The sequence below is a fragment of the Mycteria americana genome, chromosome 12, assembly GCF_035582795.1.
Source record: "Mycteria americana isolate JAX WOST 10 ecotype Jacksonville Zoo and Gardens chromosome 12, USCA_MyAme_1.0, whole genome shotgun sequence".
NCBI classification, from domain to species: domain Eukaryota; kingdom Metazoa; phylum Chordata; class Aves; order Ciconiiformes; family Ciconiidae; genus Mycteria; species Mycteria americana.
Window position 1 is genome coordinate 12630233 of NC_134376.1, and position 18774 is coordinate 12649006.

Sequence of the window (18774 nt, forward strand, 5' to 3'; positions counted from 1 at the left end):
ACTTTATGCATATTCTAATTAAAAAAACCCCAACAACAACAAAACAACAAAAAAAAACCCCCAACACACATGGATAGCTGATGGTATGCAGATAGTGAATGTTCTCTCCAAAGGTCATTATTTTAATTGTTTGCAAGTCTTTATGAACAGCAGCATTACTAACTTTATTCTTCAGTTAATTTTCCTTATTATTTGGTTATATTTAAAATTACTATTTTGGCATGGTCCAAATAAATTAATGAGTGACTACAGGAGGGGAAGAAGGGGGAGAAATTATGTAGATGGTGGTGCAACGTAGATCTAGTGCAACTTGTATCTAATCGCTTCTAATTGGATAAATGAAGAGAGATCTCAAATAATGTTTTAATGGATTCTTGCAGTAAAATGCAAGGATTTGTTTGCTATGTTTTTAAATGAAGAAAAATAAAAAATAAGCACAGATGGAGAGTAAGTAATCCAGCCCAAGCTTAGTCTCATTTAAGAGAACAAAACCTAACAATCCTGAAATTACAGAGGGAGAGGAGATAGATTGTTACATGTTTTTAAAGTTAAAAATTTATCTTAAAAAAAAAAAAAAAAAAAAAAAAGTAGAGAATCTGAGTACTAAAGGAGGGCTTATGCATCCTTTGGAAATATTACAGTGGTCCTAATCTGTAAATTTTTATTTCTCCCTCACTCCTCTGTGGTACAATGAATGTAACGTAATCAGAGGGACTTCAGAGTGTTCATTGCTCAAACTAAAGTTCTTTTCAGGTTGCGTTTCTCTCATTGTTCTGATGTTTGGCTTTTGGGGGGAATGCACGTGTGTCTAGCTGGACCTGTATATTGGATATCGGATTCTTTGGCAGTCTGCATAAAACATGGAAGTGTTCCATCAGCTAAGAACTAGTCTAACAGCGGCAGAGAGAATTACTTGAAATAATTCTGTCCTTTATAAGCTCTCTAGAGGAGATGCTAATATCTAAAGCAAAATCTCTGATTTTACATAGTATAGGAATGGCATTATATATAGAGATAGCTCATATCTTGTTCTGATTTAATAAAAATAAGGGTTAAGTTTTCCTCTGTTTTATATCGCATTTATATGTCAGCTATGTTCCCTTTTGTACTGACAGAAGTTTCATATTAAAAGAAATTTCAATGTACGAAATGTACGTTAAATAAGAGGTGTTTTCATTCCTGATAAAATCAGAATGTAGAATTACTTTCTTTTTCCTGCTTTTGTGATATCATTAATCTTGTTTGGTGACATCATTGCGTTACCATAAAAGAACATGAAGCAAAAAAACCCCAAACAACTGTTATGAATGTTGTGATCAAGTAGAAAGAGAATAGGGGATGGAGTGAAAAAAGGTAGTTGAAGAAGCAAAGTAAGGAAATGTACTTAAAATGAAAACATTATCAAAATTGTTTGGAAATTGTATAAAAGTTATTGGAAGATTGTCATGTTGCATGCCTAGAAAAACTGGAAAACCTATTGCAAATACTTTGGGGGTTTTATTGAGCTGTTCTACTGCACTGTTTCTTAAACATAAGATTTAAAAAAAATTTTTTTTCAAACTATGAATATTTCAAATGGTGTGATACAGTCTTCAAGTGAAAGCCATGCTTGAAAGTAAAGTTATTTCATGTAAGAACTTCCTGTGTATACTAACACTGTGGTTATTGAAATATCTTTTTTCTTTCTTAAAACAACACTTATTACTTCACTATTTCACTTGGACATAAATACATTTTTTCAAAGTTCTAAAAAATTTTTTGTTGAAATAGCACAGATACTTTAGTTGTCATTAGTCTTCTTAATGCTATTGACTAAATTTTTTTAGCAGTAATTAAAAAAAAAAAAACCCCACAGCATTGGTTTTACAGATACTATAGAATTACATCATGGGAATTGGAGTATATTGCCAAAATGTTTTGGTTTTCATTCTGACTCAGTAACAAGTGCTGGACTTTTCACAGGAGAAAAGTAGCAGCAGATTTGTTGGCATTCTAGAAACCTTGCGTTGTTTCTTTAAAACAGAAAACAAATGAAGCTTCAGTAGCAGTTTAACACCTGCAGAGGAAAATATCCAAAGGCGATTAGCAGTAAAACAAGGCGTACATGCTGTGAAGTGAAACTATATACAGCAAGCAAGACTTCAGAGAAAGAGCCAAGAAATAAGAGTGTAGGACAGGGAAGTGTAGTTTCAAGGAGACAACTAGGATTGAGAATAATTTCTGGGATGATGAAAGCAAGCTGAGTTGGAGGAAGGGAATTGATTCATGAATGGGTGAACATTAAAAAAGCAAGACAAAGGAGGGTGGGGTAGAGAAAGGCACAAAGGGTGAGTCAGGGAAAAAAAGGAACTCTAAAGTTAGGGATGTAAAAAAGGGCAGGAGAGTACATTTAGGACTGGGACAGGACCTTGAATGGCATACAAGGGTCCTGAATCTTACTCTTCCTCTGCAGCAGGGAGAAATTCTGAAATCCTGTGTCAAACCTGTGTGTCATGTCTGCATTGTACCAGTACACACAGTGCAGGTGCACGCAGCCTCTCATAGACTGAGGAACAAGAAAGAAACATTAGATGCAAGCAAGCCACAAGCTTTCAGAAGTGCTCAGTTTATTGTTTCAGATATGTTTTTGGTGTTACATGCATGCCCTATGCATTAGACTTGATTTACCTTGGGTTTTGTTTTTCTTTCTTTAAAAGATTAATAATCTTACACAATCACAGTTTTTATAGGAAGGACATGAAAACAAGCATTATAATAAATACCCACCTCTTTGCAATGTAAAATAAAAATGTTGATTTTCACCCTTCTCCCTCAAGAACTCTGTCATCAGCAAATGGTAATTCAGACTATTGGTACTTTGCAGTGTTACCTACCACAAAATCTTTAAACCTGTGCCTTAGGTTTTGCAATTCTAAATTCATGTTTTAACTCAGTACAGAAATAGTTTCATTTATATCAGTTCTGAGTCACCCCAACTTCCAACTCATCATCTCCCCTACTTTGTGCAGTAAGCCTTGCAAATCAGCCTCTGCCACATTCCTCCAGCTCAGTTCCAGTCCTTTGCTGTTCCCTAGGTTAATTGAGCAAGAACTCAGCTGGAGTAGTTCCAAGGTGTGTACCTGTCTACATAAAGGCAGTGTTACCTTCATCCGCTACTTAGCAAAAGCTGCAGTCTTTAGTGCGCATACCCCAATCCAGTTACCTGTCAGGTTCTGCAGATTCCACTGGGTCTCAGTTTTGCACATTTTCCAGTGTTCAGACACTCTCTCTCTCTCTCTCATTCTCTCTCATTTATACAGTCCATTAGTTCTGGCTGGCTTGAGTGGCTACAAGCAGAGGGCCTGCTGGTTTAAAGATGAGTAGTCTCAATTTTAGTTGAGATGAGCCACGTGTTTCATGAGATGCTGTTGACAATTGAGACAACAAGTAGTAGTAGTAGTAGTAGTAGTAGTAGTAGTAGTAGTAGTAGTAGTAGTAGTAGTAGTAGTAGTAGTATGCTGTTGTCCTCTACTCTGTTAGGTCAAGTGGCATAAGCTGAAGATCTGCTAGATCTAACCATATTAATAACCATTGGAATACTAATGTGATTCATTTTAGGGCTAGAAGAAGTTAGAAACTGATTTCTGAATATTGTTGTGGCTACAGTTTTAAGACCATTGTTCTAGTTAATGAGCCCCAACATACTATTTGGAAACTTGAGTCAAGTGACTTTCCCTCCCACTTTTGAACAAGGATCTAGTTTGCAGAACCATGCCTTCTAGGGGACAGAGTGAGTGTCACATACAAGATGAGGAAAAGGCTTTTCTTGAATTATTTTAAAGCATAGCTCAAGCAGGTTTTAGGGCAGTAAAATAATTTATGGTAAATGAAGCTTCCTCTAATACTGACGATTTTCCCTGCCTTACTGCGAAGTCCAGTGTTCACTGTTTCTGTCCATAGATACTCATTTTGTCTTGGTCTGTTTTATAAAGCAGCTCTAGACTGTCTCTGGAGGGACAGACTTAATAGTTTTAGTAAGATTGTTTTTATAATGTTCCAATTGGTTGCATAAAGGTACCTTACCTCTAGTCATTGTTTTCTCTCCTACTTTTCCTCTCCAGTGTGTTTTATATTTTGCTGCATCTAGGTAACCAAGAAAATGAGGTTTTGATAGTATTTGTAGTATGAGTAGCACTACTAGAGTAGTCATATTAATTTTGGATATAAATAATGAGGCACCTTAATATGAGGTGCCTCATATTAAGGCTTTCTGTGCAGCGCCTTATGCATTTGCCTTATGAGACAATTTTTGCAAATTAACTCTGTTCTCAATTTCTTTCCACCACGTGCTGTTAATATGTTGGTTTGCTTTTTGTTTTAAAAAATGGCCTTTCAGCTCTTCTGATACATACTGTGTTCTGATCAATAAGAATGGATGATGATGTAAAATGTTACCACTGTATAATGAGTCAGTTTGTCTTAGTGTAGACTATTTTTTTGCCTAAATCATGTTATGATTCATTAAACTTGGCTGTGAGCTGATTGTCAGCTGAGAAACTGCTGATGGTAATTACAAGAGTAACTTGGTTGATCACCAGAAGTCTGCAGGGGAAGAAAAATCATGTTGCTTACACTTCCAGAAATAGCTTAATTTTGATGAACAGGAGCCTCATCTGGCTGAAGTTCTTGAATTATTGTTAAAATATGGTATCTGTCTTCTACCTGAAATACAATAAGTAGTTCTCAGTAAATGAACTTAGCACATGTTTATATCCCATATGCTAATGAGTTGGATTTCACAGGAAGCATTTTTGAGGCAACTGTAATTGGTAACTGAATAACTGCCCTGTTCCAGATGCACAGTGTAAGCAATTCAGAAACATCATGTCACATGAGGGGACATAGGAGTTGTCCATGGTGCACATTGTACAGGAGCAGTACTAGTAATCTTTGAGGCATCAGGCATTATACTGGAATCTGGCTTTCTTGCTTTGGAATAACTTTTGTTTGGGATTATCCTGTGTCCTTTTTCTGACTTGTGTAATTAACCCATGGCTGAATGTATGCTACCTACCATTAATCTGGCTATGAATTTGGCAACCAAAGGGAAGTAAACTAAGCTTTTCTTCTGTGTTTTGATGGCTCCCTAATGAAAGTGAGAATATGCTTCTGACTGGCAAAGGTTAAAGATGATACAACGTGATAAACTATTAGCTAGCTTCCCAGTTAAACATACTGAAGTAGCTCTACTGCAATAGTCAGGAGGCAGCAAACTCATGTTATACTGGAACAGGCTGAGTGGAAGGTTGAAGATGTAACTGGTTCAGAAAGAGAAGGTTAAGAGTTAGTTCCTGTCTCGTCCTCAGAGAACAGTTTAGCCTCCTATGTTTTGTGGTAAAGTATGCACATTGTCCAAAAAGGGCAATAATTTTAACATTTGACACAGCTGGATGTTGTTGGTGTCTTTTGGTGTAGTAGTCTTGAGGAAGAAATTTGGTACTTGTTGGTCTTCAAGCAGCTTGGACTCTTTTGTCAGGTTAAGAGTAACAGTTTATGCTGTAGCAGAAAGCAATGGGCCTACCTCTTCATATGCTGGGCTTAGTATTCACAGCCATATAATGAGCTTCAGGAAAAAAAAAAAGAAAACATTTTTGGTTTACTTCCTTGGATCACCTCAGTGGCATAAAGACAAAGAACTAAGAAGAACAAGTAAAAAGATATGGGTTTTTTGACAGCAAAAGGGCCTTGCTACTGACTTAAGTGACTGTTTAAAAAGCAAACTGTACTTTTCTGCTCCTTGTAATACCCTTCTGATGTTGGAACACATTAAGCTCCTTCTTCCAGGGTAACATATATAGGCTCAAAATAGTCATTTCCCATCAGATAGCTTTATACATCTGGACTTTACTTCTAACAATGTATATAGAATTAGGAACACTTAAATGTTCTCCTTCAATTTATTAACAAATGTTAATATCAGTATGCTCTGCTCACACCTGCCCAACAGTGATGCTACCATATGTACTTCAAGCTCATAACTTTTTTTTTTTAAGAGTAAAATTTGTTTCCTGCAGTTTGACAGAAAATTTTGCTCTCAGACAAATACCAGTCCAGGGCAGATATGCTTACAGTACCTAGACTGGAATACAGGTAAAAGGGTTCATCAAAGAAAATACTGTGTCCTCTATCTTTATTACATGAGTTCAGGTTTCTCTTAGCTGTGATATGAGCCCTTCTTGATAAAAAACAAGATATCAGGTTGGAGGTGAACAGCAGATGCTTAGATAAAATTGTCATTACTTACCTATCTGAATATTTTAATATTAACTTGTTATGTCTTTCTAGGAAGGAACAAAGTGTGAAGTTCCCTGAAGACTTTTCAGTTAACCTTCCTAATCTCCTTAAATTTATTTTACATCACTCAAGTCTTTCTTCATCAGAGCCCTGTACCAAAGAATGCCTACATAAAGAGACAGTTCTACAGCAAGGACACATCTCCCACTTAGAGAGAGAAATTCAGAAGTTAAGATCAGAAATCAGTGCCCTTCATCAGGCCCATGACCAGCTTGAAGCACAGCTTTCTGAAGCTAGGAGAGAAGAACATAGACTACAGCAGCAAAAACACACACTGGAAAAGCAGCACAAGACTCTGCAGCTCCACAGTGAGCAGTTACAGGCCACATATGACCAAAAGAATCAAGAATTACTAGAAATGGCAGAAAAGCTTCAAGAATTAGCTGATGCATCAGAAAACCTCCTTAAAGAGAATACTTTACTGAGAATCCTGGTGGCATCAAGGGAAGGAAAGCTACAGAGCAAAGATGAAATTAAAGAATCTCTTCAGTCAGAGCAAATACTTTCTGAAGATGATATATCAGTTTCAACAGCTACTGCCACATTAGAGGAAAAAAGGATTGATAATATTGATACCATAGAGACAGAGCACAGTAGTGAAAACAGGACAGAATGATTGCTTACACAAAGTCAAATGATGCAGTATTGGGTAGGTATTTATGCAAATTTTATTGAAATTCATTGTAAATAAAGACTTCTTCCCCCACATGATCTAGAAAAAGAAAAATCAAATGGAATATTTTTGTATACTTGAACAACTTATTAGATACCCACATGTAAAGAAAAGAGGAGAATAGAAAACACTTTCTGCACTTTACTATTGCACTAACTTGCAAACACCTATCCATTTAAATTAAAGATGCTGATTTTTAGGGGCAGCAGTATGAAGCACCTCTGACTAAGGACCAGTTATTTTTCACTGGCTTTCTCTTACAGCTGCTGGAAGAGAAATTAGACCTTTGATTTATACTTTTCCATAATTTCTGAAGTTTGCCCTTTACACTGCATTCTCTTTGCTGAATTAAAATAGAGATACTTCATCTGTGTAATCAGTAAACTTGAATGGACAAAGTCATCTTGCTACAACTATTCTGTTCTAGAACTTCAGCACTTTGTATCACTTTTGTGTACCAGTTATCTGACTGTCTTGAAACCTGCAAGAGCCATGTGTGAACTGTTCTCTACTGAAAACTAAAGTCTTACTGAATTAGTCCTTTTCACCTTGATTTGTAAGGGGTTTAGAATACAGCAGTTTAAGTATATGGGTCTCACTATACATGCAAGTCTCATGAGACTAGTATCTTAAAAAAAAAGCATGTGCCAGGGTAAGACCAGCCCTCTATCAGCTGTACCCCATGTTGTACTCAAGAGGCAACAACAGGAGCTTTTTGCTACTGACAGCATTAATTTTGCTTCAAATTATAGCCTTCAATTAAAAAAGGCACATGTAGCACTAAAAATGCAAGTCAACATCTTACTGTAGAAGAAAGGGACAAGACTTTTTGCCTAGGCCATTATTGCCTTGCATATAGTAGCAATTCTGAAGCAAGCTTGCTAGGCCTATGTTACTTAGTTATTCTGTATATATACAGGTACAAGAAGCAAGTCTAATGCTTCCTATAGAGCTGAAGAACTTGGACTTTATTTGTAACTTATCTCAGGGAACAGATTTACACTAGCTTTTTTTCTTCCTAGGCAATTAAGTATTTAAAAATTTCAGTAGGCAAAGGAAGCTATGTATAAAGTCATAGAAAACAGGTTAGGAGCCTCAAAGCATGTGTCCCTACCCTAAGAGTTTTAGAATACATAAGCTGTCATTGGTGGCTCAGTGTTGTTCCTTCTCCTCCCCCCAAACCTTTGAGGTCCAGAACTCCCCATTTAACATGTTCTTACAGTTCCTATAGCTGAACTATAGCACAGAGCAGGAAATGAAAGGGATGTCCTTATTTGGAAGGACTTTGCCATTGCTAGCTAAACACTTTTACAAACTGACCAGCAATCTCCCTTTTCCATATCAACATTTGTTTTTGTAGGAAAGACTGAAGTTTCTTATAGTAGTACAGTTAAAGAGTTATCTACAAGAACATTAACTGAATTCTATAGTTGACTGACTGTCTGTAGACTAAGATGCCTTTTTACAACAGGCTGTTAAAATGTACCCCAACTGCTAAGTACACAAAACAGGGGTTGTAGGAAAAATTCATACCAGTTGCACTTATGCCAGTTTTAACAAGTAACCACTTCTGCAGTTTCAGCATGCAGACCTGCAGAAGAGAAAAGCCTGCTCTACTGCCATTTCAAACTCCTGGAAACCTTCTGGACCATCCCTGAGGGTTCAGTATCCATCATTAGTTCCCAGGTTGGAATCTATCAAAATGGCAATTTCCTTGCAGTAGCTACATAAAGAACTCACTTCTAGCAGCCAAAAAGCTTAACCTACCTAGCTGCAACTAAAGGAAATAATTTCCTTTCTTGTAGCTCCTCAACATGTTACTGAAGGCTTATACCTTTTTTTCCCAAAGAAAGTATTCTGCATTAGTCCAATAAACTGTTAAGAGTAGGAGTTCTGACTTTATGGCTGTGCACTCAAGTTAGTAGCAGCAGCAAGCTTTAACTGCAGATTTGGTGTTGAAGATCTGGAATCCCATCTACAGTTGTGGTTCAGGAGTCCCCTTGTGTTATGTACAGTTGCATCATATTATTCCCATATGCTGTGGAACACAAAGCAAAAAGCTTCTGGCAGCCTATTTACAGTTCACAGTTGTAAAGTAGTTCACATTACAGTAGTAGCTCCATCAACATAGGCTCAGCTAAACATTCAAGTAACAGAAAACCCTAGTAGTCTCTTCACACCAATATATCCCTGTGTCCATTGCCGGCAATGGACATTATGCCAGGTGAGTCAGCTCCTGTCAGAGGAATCAGGATACACAGTTGATGCAAAGTGCAACTTCTCAGTGCATGCAGTTGCAAACAAAGCTTAGTTAATCCTCATCAGGATGTTTTCTGATGAGTAGTGTACATGTGACCAGGTTCTTCACAGTATAGAGATTCTTCTGCTGGTTACACACATCATAAGCAGAGTCCATATACATGTGTTGCTCCAAGTTAGCTATGTACTTCTGTGCCATTTGGAGTTAGCTTAGCTTTCCTCTCTACACAAGGTCCTTTAGCAGAGTACTGCACCAGAAGAAAGGGCTCTTTGGTTTCTCCTTCACCCACAATGCTTTCCTCATCTTCAGACTGGCTGATCCTCTGCAGACGCAGGTAACACCAGCAGCCCAGTATCAAGGCACCAAGAGCCGCAATAGCAATCAAAATAACAATAACGGTCACCACTCCAGTGGTGGGGCTATGATCCATAATAGACATGGTCAATATTTCAGACCGTCCAACTTCTTTAAGGAGATTCTTCTGTCCTCACTATCAGGCTTGCTGCATCTTCAAACTCCTGCAGTGGAAAATAGACACTTAATGAAGTTGTGCAGTTTTACCATATTCAGCAACATTATATTCATGGTTGGTATCCTTCACAATGGCACACGACCCTCTTGCATTCAGTACTTTGAGCTTCTCACACTCCTACAGTTCTTACTCATTTAAAGCTATTTCTTCAAACTGCCTTTGAAGATGAAGGTTTCTACATCAAACTAAAGCAAACAAAAGTTAAACTTACTTCAACTCTTGACATGCTTGTCAAGATAGCACATGGTCAGCCTGCTAAGAGGTAACAATTTTTACTTGATAGACAGAACAAGGAGACAGAAGATAAGACAGACACATAATAGACTGTATGGAAGTTATACAGTTTAGTATAGAGAGTTTTAAGACTATAATACAAATGCTAAATCATGGGTGAGCTCTCAAATCCATGAGAAGGTACAATTCAGCTACCTTTAGTTTTCCTAAAGAAATCCTACAGAAACAGTACATTTGAGAGTCAGAAGTCTGGCCCTTTGTAAAATTTAATTTACAAACATCCTTATTACATACTAACAGTTCCAGGATTGGTAAGCTAATCACAAAGGTAATTGCAGTGCTAATGCATTACTCTAAGCCTGTCCATAACACTGGTCTGTTTAGAAGGGTTGACTACATGGTAATTAATTGGTTGTTCATTGAACTAAAAAACCCCAGATGTTGCTTTTTCATAAGAAGCAGGTAGAGCTAGATTTATTGAAGACTAACAAAACACAAGGGGAAGATCATTATTTTAAACTTCCACTCCTCTTAGTGGCTTTCGAACTACAAGAGCAAGGTAGTTAGGACTGCAGCTGAAATTGGAACAGAGGCAGCAGGCAGGAAAATGGGAGAGGAGGAGCTCCAAGACTTCCTTAGTCTGCTGCAGTTTTGGCAGGACAAAAACATGTAGGGAATGTCTTTTGTTACTTCCACTTCCAAATTCACAGCACTATAAAGGGTCATGTCAGCCTTGCCTTAAATTTCAAAGTTACTGTTTACAAAGTTGGTAGCTTTATGTTCCTCCACTTCAACTGGGACATAACTCATTCATTTGTTACCTTTTCTTTCCTACTACCCTAGCTCTTTAACAGGACAGAAACTCATGGAAGACTTTAGTAGAGACCAGAGCCAGTCCTACCCAGGAACATCTTACCTCTGTACTGTTGTGGGAATCAGGTTAGGCTCAATACTACAATTTCAGGTACAACAGATATAGTCCCTAGTGGTTCAGAGGTCAGCTGCAAGTGCAGAACAGTGTCTTCATTTCTGCTGACATGTAGCCACTAACTTGCAATGGAATAACAGGAGTATCTTCTGGCTGCCATAAGTGCCAGTCTGCTGAGAGCCACATACCTTTCTAGGAAAGGCTCTTCTTCACCATCCTTGTTGCAGTCTCTCAGCTGCAGCAGCAGCAGCATCTTCATACAAACCCCTCAGGAGAAGTCAGTCTTAACCAACCTTGAGCCAGAACCATTAGGTTATTGTGAATGTGAATTATTACTGCACTTGAATTCTCACCAGCATTTCAACATGAAAGAGTCACGGCAATTACAGTGCAGTATCTTTACCAACAGAACTCAAGCTAGAGACTAAGTTTATTCCCTTACCAACAGAACTCAAGCTAGAGACTAAGTTTATTCCCTTACCAACAGAACTCAAGCTAGAGACTAAGTTTATTCCCTAACACCTCATGGAATGGCAGACCCACACACAGTGCCACATAGCTATTTCAGTAAGGACATATCCCCCAAAGAGAAGTTCAGCATGAGTACCATTAGGGTCCCATTAGTATCACATAACTAACTTGCACACTCTGGCTACATTTCCAGCCCTGTAAACTACAGCAACCAATAGCTTGTAGTGTACCTGATACAACCAACCAAGTCCTGTGGTCCCAATTTTGCCCAAGTAAGAAAAAACTAACCACACCACACACCCTCAGCAAAGCTACATGCCCACTGCAGCCAGAGAGGTGTATGATTTTTATCATGATCATCTTGGTTCTGCAATGCTTATTCAACACAGGGTGATCAGCTGAGGGTGATTAAGAGTGACTTTCATGTAGTTCATTTTCCTCAGGGCATGTCTGAACTGCAGCACTGTTTGATCTAGCCACAACAGTACAGCATCAGCATAAAAGATGGTTTACCTTGCTTCTCATGCAGGCACTGCATGTCCACATTAAGCTGTCTTCTGCAGCTTGCACAATTGCTAGCAGCAATAACAACCTACTAGTACTGTTTCTCTACAGCAGTTTGGTGCAGCACATAACCTTACATTAGAACTAAACAGTTACTGTCACCTAGAAAATAGCTTTTAATACTAGAAACTAGCATTGCAAATGCTACCACTCTACCAGACTTCTAGTGAGTAGACAGCATCAGCTATACAAGCTATGAAACTGTGCACATCACCATCCTCTGTATCACCAGGATCTTTTGGTAAGCTGTTTTTAGACCTCAGCATAATAGCTAGCAAGCAGTCTTGAGAAACAAGTTTGAAAGCCAAGAGCTAGATGTTCCATCCAGGTAACAAAGGACCTACATCTATCTGGACTGTAAGAGAATGTATTTCTCCCTCTCCCTTTTTAACAGCCACAGACTGCAATGGTCTTGGTTTGACCTGGAAAACACAGGCAGATCTGTAAGTTCCTATTTGAGGGAGAAATGGGGCTCTTTAAAGGTGCAGACCTCTGTCTTGAGACAAGGCTTTCTCTTATCAGGTTACACACTGGGCTCTTGCCATTCCTGTTTCTTTTGGGATCCTGAGTAGTACAGCTGGACCAGGAAGTCCACTGTTTGGAAAGGTGCTTTTTCTGAACAAAGCATGCACAGGAGCAGTTCAGAGGAGTTGAGAGGTAGGCATTTATTGCTGTCCTTGTGTGAAGAGCTGCATAGTACTTTCTTAATTCTTATTTACTCTTCTTGGACACTTCTGTTTAACACCACAATTACTACCTAATAACACTGCTACTGCTTGCTTGAAGCTGTGAGGCAGTTTAAGCCCTACTTCCACCTTTTGGAAAAACCCTGATGTTAAACTATACAAAGATCAGACCCAAGGCTCCATCAGTCTTATTTTTCAGCAGGCACTGGGAAGAACCTTGCAGGCCCACATGCTCTCCATGAGTGGGTGACTTCAGTCACTGGGAACTCCCACACAGCTGATGCTTCTAGAGTATATGAAGTTCTTAGCAGATGCCAGTCAGGAGCTTAAGCAGAGAGCTTCAAGGTGCAGAGCTGCCCAGGAAGAGCATGCTGATTACTTTGGGTATGACAGCTTTGTTTCTTTATCCACTGCTCTAGCAAGTCAACTCAGCTTAGTCATGACAGCTCCTTCTAGAATAAATTCACATGAATCCTTTACAGAAGTACAGATTTGACAACTGGGAGATGATCTTGTCTTGTAGAAGTCTTGCTCCTAACTTTACACACACTGAAGAATATTATCAGACTCATCCTTCCAGTCTAAGGGGGTCATTTGTATTTATTATCACCAACTAACTAGAAGGGCTCTAAGACAACCGAGATGTTAACAGTAGTAGATATAAACAGAACAGAAAGTTGCAGGACCTGTCCTTGAGGCAGGATGTTATACATGAATGCTCACTCTGTTTACACTAGAAAGTTACTTCTGGCTGGGTTAAGATTCTCCTGTGTCTCAAGTGATTTTGCTTTGATATGGCAAGGTACAAAGTGTTAGAAATTAAGAACTAGTACTTCCAGGATGCATGAGACTGATTTACCCTTATTAAACAATTTCCAGTCCAAGTTTGAGTGCAACACAGGAACTTAGATTCCTCTTAAAGATCCTTCTTGGCCAAATCCATAGGTTTTTACCTTTAAAATTCTGAATGCTTTTTGATTTGATTAAAAATTCAAAGGATCTGCATCAGTTTGAACTCTGGGACAGAAAAGAACACAACTTCCTCTGGATGTACTGCCCAGTAAATTCCCTTTCTCTAGGCACAGAAACAAGTGTGATGTCACATTAATACTGTCAAGATAATCAGGTTGCATCAAGAAGCCCTTTCTAGCTTCTGTTTGGAAAGCTCCTCACAACTTTGCACCATACCATAGTTAATGCTAGGAGTTGTAGGAGAAAACAAGCCTACATATCTTTGGAAAGATTATTCCATGGACATTCACCTTCTAGGAAAAGGACAACTAGATAAAATTTAAGGTTGCTTGCTGAAAGCACTTCAACTCCACTTCCCAGTGAGATAAAGGTAAAGTGTAGAAGTCATTCCTTCTGCAGGCATATCCTCTTCTCTTTCCCACTCAAGGAGTCTGGAGCCAGCACCCTATAAAGTCAGGTATTAAGCATCTGTACAGATTTACAGTGGCACAAACAGCTAGTTAATGGTGCATGATAGTAACTGGGATAGTAGCACTGTTACTAGCTTTGGATAGTTTTGTTTCAAACACCTGCAGTGTTCTGGCACTGAAAGCTACAGTGTTGTTGCTAGCTCATGCTGCTATTTTTCTGGCTTTAGGTCACTGTATACCTAGAGCTAAAGCTCTCCTGCAGCCTTAATTCTATCCTTAGCACAGTAGCTTTGCATGTTGTAACTATACTAGTAAGAAGTACCAAAGAGGCCTTTGGTTTGTGTTGTTTTCTAGACACAGAACTCCAACCTCACTACTCTTTCCACCAGCAACTGATTGAAATCAGGATTAAGCTGTCTTGAGTCCACTTCTTGACGGGAGAAATACTGCATTCTGTAGATCCCCTTAAATTGATCTAAAGGAGATTACAACTAGCTTTCAGACTCACTTTTCCCTTAAAGCATACCTGAGCTAAAAGCCCATGAGCATACCAGGAACAGCACTGACTTCATTTATCACTTTTACTGTAAGATACTAAAAGCTGTAAATTCCTGATCTTCAAAGGGATTGCTAACACCATCCATACATACTTAGTGGCACTTCTAGTGCTATATCCCTCCCCCCACCCTTTGCTATCAAAGCAAGCATCTAAGCATATTTACTCATTAGCAAGATTAGTCAGATTCACTGGTGGGAACTGCAAATAGGCTATCTCAGTTCTTACAGCAATCAAGCAGTGAAAACAGCAGCTATAAACCATTATTCCATAAATAACTGCTTCTTTTCTTTTTTGCCTAATACCAGCTTCTACTCAGAACTTCATTTGTGAAGTTTTGTTATCCAATTCAGAAGCCATAAGTAAAGGACAAACAGAAAGGCAGTTCAAACTGCAGAAGGCTGCTAGAGGACAAATTCAATGCAAGGCTGGCATTAGTTTCTAAACCAAGTTTTTCATGATTATAGGCATTCTGCTAAGTTCACTATTGTTAATGCCTGCAGGCATGTTTCTGAAAAGAAATACTGCTACCATAGAAACCAAAGCTATAGGAAGAGGGTTCAAAGGTAAATCTACTATAGGTCACCCAAATATACCAAAGCAGTTATACCAAATATCCTCAAGCAGTTATGTTTAAGGTGCAAGTATTAAGTCTTTGGTTTTTTGGGGTTGGGGGCAGGGGAAAAGGCAGGAAGTATACTTTCTATTACACTATTTCACCTGAAGTTGAATGGGGCAGGGCAAAGGAAATGAGAATAAAGCTGCCAGGGTGACCTTCAGCTTAAAAAATTAAAAATTACTAATGACTGCTTAGTTAAAAAGCCTCCATGTTAAGACCTTTAAGAGACAAAGTAACAGCAGCTTGCACTACATGCTACTAATTGTGAAAAATGCTTTTTCCTGTATATGCCAGTAAGATTACTTTTGAGGAATGCTGCATACTCATTACAAGAGCATCCTTATTGCCAATGGAAGATGAGGGGAAAACCCTTTGGGGAAATCAGCGCTGTAATTCTACCACTGGCACACAAGTGCATACAGTACCCATGCTACACAGCCACAGAGAGCTAGGCCTTTACAATACAGGAGTGCTCAGGCTTCACCAATTCCAAAAAAGTGGGATGACTGTTATTCTTAATTAACTCCAGTTAATGACACCTCTTTCTGATAAAGCCAAGTTACCTTGCACAAACTGGGGCTTGGCCAGAGGCTATTTTAGAAGCAGGGAGCTGTTAGTAGAAGCCTTCAATGCAAGTCTTCTCCTCCCAACCCTTATTATACTTGTTATGAGGAATAAAAGAGCAGGGAAGGCAGCTAAAAAAGGCTTTTCTGTGGCTAATTAGTTATGGACAGTCTTCCAACAACTTAGCACTCAAGCAACTGTTAGAAACACTAGAATAAAACCCGATACCCAACAGCATTGACTGGAATAGCAGTTAGTTTCCCCATGAGGTATAGTAGTACCTTACACTTAATCAAGAATCACTTTTAAAGCTTTACACCAAGCTAAACTACACAGAAGTTAATATTTTACAGAAGACAATAAGATGAAGAGAGGGGAGAGCAGCAGCCTAGGAAGTTTCTCAGACACATCAACACAATTTCAAGAGTAGGCAGACCTTCTCAGTAGCATAGCAAGTGGAAGAGATTTATGCTGTAACTGCCTATCAGGCAAGTCAGCCAGTTTATACAGAACTAGAAGCAGGTTTCTAGTGTTAAGACTGTGTTTGCTTCAGAGGCAATTGCATGGCTGGCAAAGCATCTGTCACACTCAAGATTTATATTTGTCAGTGTCACATTCACATTGAGCTCTAATGAGAGGTCTGTCCTGATAAGATAACAGGGTCACTTCTGACATTCCGTTATCAGAAGTAACATGCTGTGTTATAGCTTAATTATATATTATAGCTATGCCTGTGGCATAGCTTAATTCTTGATATATTAAAAAAATTGCTGAGATAGCAACATTAAGTTTGCTGATAAAAAACTTTCTATTTATACATTCAAAGTAGTTCTCCAAATGTGTGGTTTGGGTTTTTTTTTTAATGGCTTTGTCTAACAGCAGCCAGATAGCACCCATACATTTCTGATATTCAAGCAGTTTTTATACTCAGCTCAAATATTCAGACTGCAAGTACCGCCCAAAGCCTATCACATACCTGTACCGAGTAGCTCAAGAGCTCAGGCTGGGAGTCTTCTACTCAGAGTTTCAGAATCACCTTATTAGAAAAGTGAAGGTCACACTGGTTTTGGATCTTGTCTGGCAAGTCTTCCTCCTCGCTCCTCCCCTATGGAGAGGAATCACATTGGTCTCTAGATGCTCTGCATCCCAAGTCCCTTTTTCTCTTGGCTTTCCAGAGTTACATAATGACATCTAACCATTAGCTTCTGGTACAGGCAGTCAGGGAAAGAAGATCCAATACTGTTTCACCTACCTGCTAATCAAGGTACAGGTCTTACAGGTTGTTCTGAGTTCTTTAGGTCTATTCAAAAGCAACATCTACTGACAGATGTCTACACCTGCCTTCATGTCAGGAAAAGGAAGAGCACGAGACAGCACGGTACACTGCAGATGCTCAGAGGAAGGAACAAGATTCATTTTTAACAACTCACATTACCGTGAACTCCCAGGACTGTCGACATGACGGCCCGTTTGGACTTATTCTGTAGCACGTACTTAACTCCTCACACTAAGCTTTGCAGCACTGAGCGAGCGGCGACGAGCCTCTCCGGCCGAGAGGAGCCCGGCTGGCGGCGGGCACGGCCCGCGCCCACCCCGAGCTGCCGCTGACAAGCCGTGAGGCATCGCCTTGTGACTGCAGTACGGCAGCGGCAGCTGCAACCGCGCCGGGAGAAGGGGGCCGAGCCCCCGGGCGGGCGGCGAGGCGGCACGGGCCGCTCGGGAGGATGGGGCAAAGCTGCCGCCCGGCCAGGGCCCGCCGGGGGAGCCCCGAGCCACCCCTCAGGGCCCACGCGAGGGCCTGCGGGGCGCCCCAGCACCGCTCGGAAGCGAGGCAGGGCCGGAGGGGACCCCACGGCGCCCGGGCGCAGACCCCTCCCGCCGGGCCGCCGCAGACACAAAGAGCGGCTCCGCCGCGGCGGCGCCCGGGAAGGGGCGGCACCGGGCCGGGGTGGGGGGAGAAAGCACAGGCGGCCCCTCCGCTGCTCCCGAGACTCCGACCCCTGCCCCAGCGCGGGACCCTCCTCGAGACGCGGCCCGCGCCCGCCTGGCCGACCCCCGCCCCGGCCCACAGCATGGCGGGCCTGCCCCCCACCCGAGCTCTCGGGCTCCCACGGCGCCCAGCCCAACCTCCCCCCGCCCTCCTGCCGGATCGATCGATCCCGCCGCGCCCCCCGCCCCAGGCGCTCACCGTCCGTCACGGCCCCGCCGCACTCCGTCCCGCGGTGCACACACCGACGCCACCACGGGCGCAACGGCTCCTTCCCCGCCCGCGCCGCCTTATATCGGGGGCCGGGCGGCGCCGCGCGACGGCCAATCGGCGCCCGGCGCGCAGGGCCCGGCCAGCAACAGCTGACGGGCGGGGCGGTGGCGGCGGCGCGGCCCTCCCTTTCCTTTCCCTCCCTTCCCTTTCCCTGACAGCGGTGGGCGGCTGCCCCGCCCCGCCCCGTGAGGGGTTGGCGGGTCTCGGGGAGCGGGGCCGGGCGGCCCGAGGAAGGCGAAGCTGAGGTAAAGGGCTCCCCTGAGCGGCGTGCCCCTTCCCGCCGCCGCCCTCGGCCGCCTCAGCCCGCAGCCCTGACCGGCGGCGAGGGGAGGGCATGAGGGAGCAGCGGCCGGGCGGGAAGACGCCGCCCGCGCTGGGCAGCCCCGCAGCCACCCCGGCGAAGGGACTGAGGATGCCAGACGTCTCTGCCCCGGCCCCAGCGCTCCCCTCGCCAGCCTCCGCGGGGGTAAAACCCCTCAGCTACCGCCTTGACCCCGCAGAAGGCCCTTTCTGGACTCTCCGTGCAGCAATACGGCAAGGGCGCCGTCCCCGCCAAGGCCACCCCAGAGCCGCCGTGGTGCTTGGTGAGCACTGACAGCCACCGGCCGGCCCAGGCCAGGCTTTCCTGCCGGGGGCTCGATGCAGACAGCATGACAGGCCTCCCTGGCTCTCACTGAGGTCGTCTTTCTTAAACGTCTAGTATGATCTCATT

General features: G+C 41.7%; 2 protein-coding genes across 4 annotated transcripts in view; one reads left to right on the plus strand and one right to left on the minus strand.

The window, feature by feature from the left end:
* TXNDC11 (thioredoxin domain containing 11) overlaps nucleotides 1-12662 on the plus strand; it is a 41109-nt gene extending 28447 nt beyond the window's left edge. For 2 of the 3 annotated variants that reach the window (XM_075515523.1, XM_075515525.1), the window contains one exon: nucleotides 6325-7530. In XM_075515523.1, the coding sequence (XP_075371638.1) occupies nucleotides 6325-6949 (625 nt within the window). In that variant the 3' untranslated portion in view covers nucleotides 6950-7530. Of the gene's footprint in view, nucleotides 1-6324; nucleotides 7531-12517 lie in introns of those variants that run through there. The other variant, XM_075515524.1, reaches the window with a different exon arrangement.
* SNN (stannin) lies at nucleotides 6984-18100 on the minus strand. Its single transcript, XM_075515553.1, has 3 exons — nucleotides 17991-18100; nucleotides 16779-16907; nucleotides 6984-9784 (listed from the first exon to the last, which is right to left on the minus strand). Exon 3 carries the CDS (start codon nucleotides 9703-9705, stop codon nucleotides 9442-9444), a length of 264 nt encoding a protein of 87 aa, XP_075371668.1. The 5' UTR covers nucleotides 9706-9784; nucleotides 16779-16907; nucleotides 17991-18100; the 3' UTR covers nucleotides 6984-9441.
* Nucleotides 18101-18774: the final 674 nt, after the last annotated feature.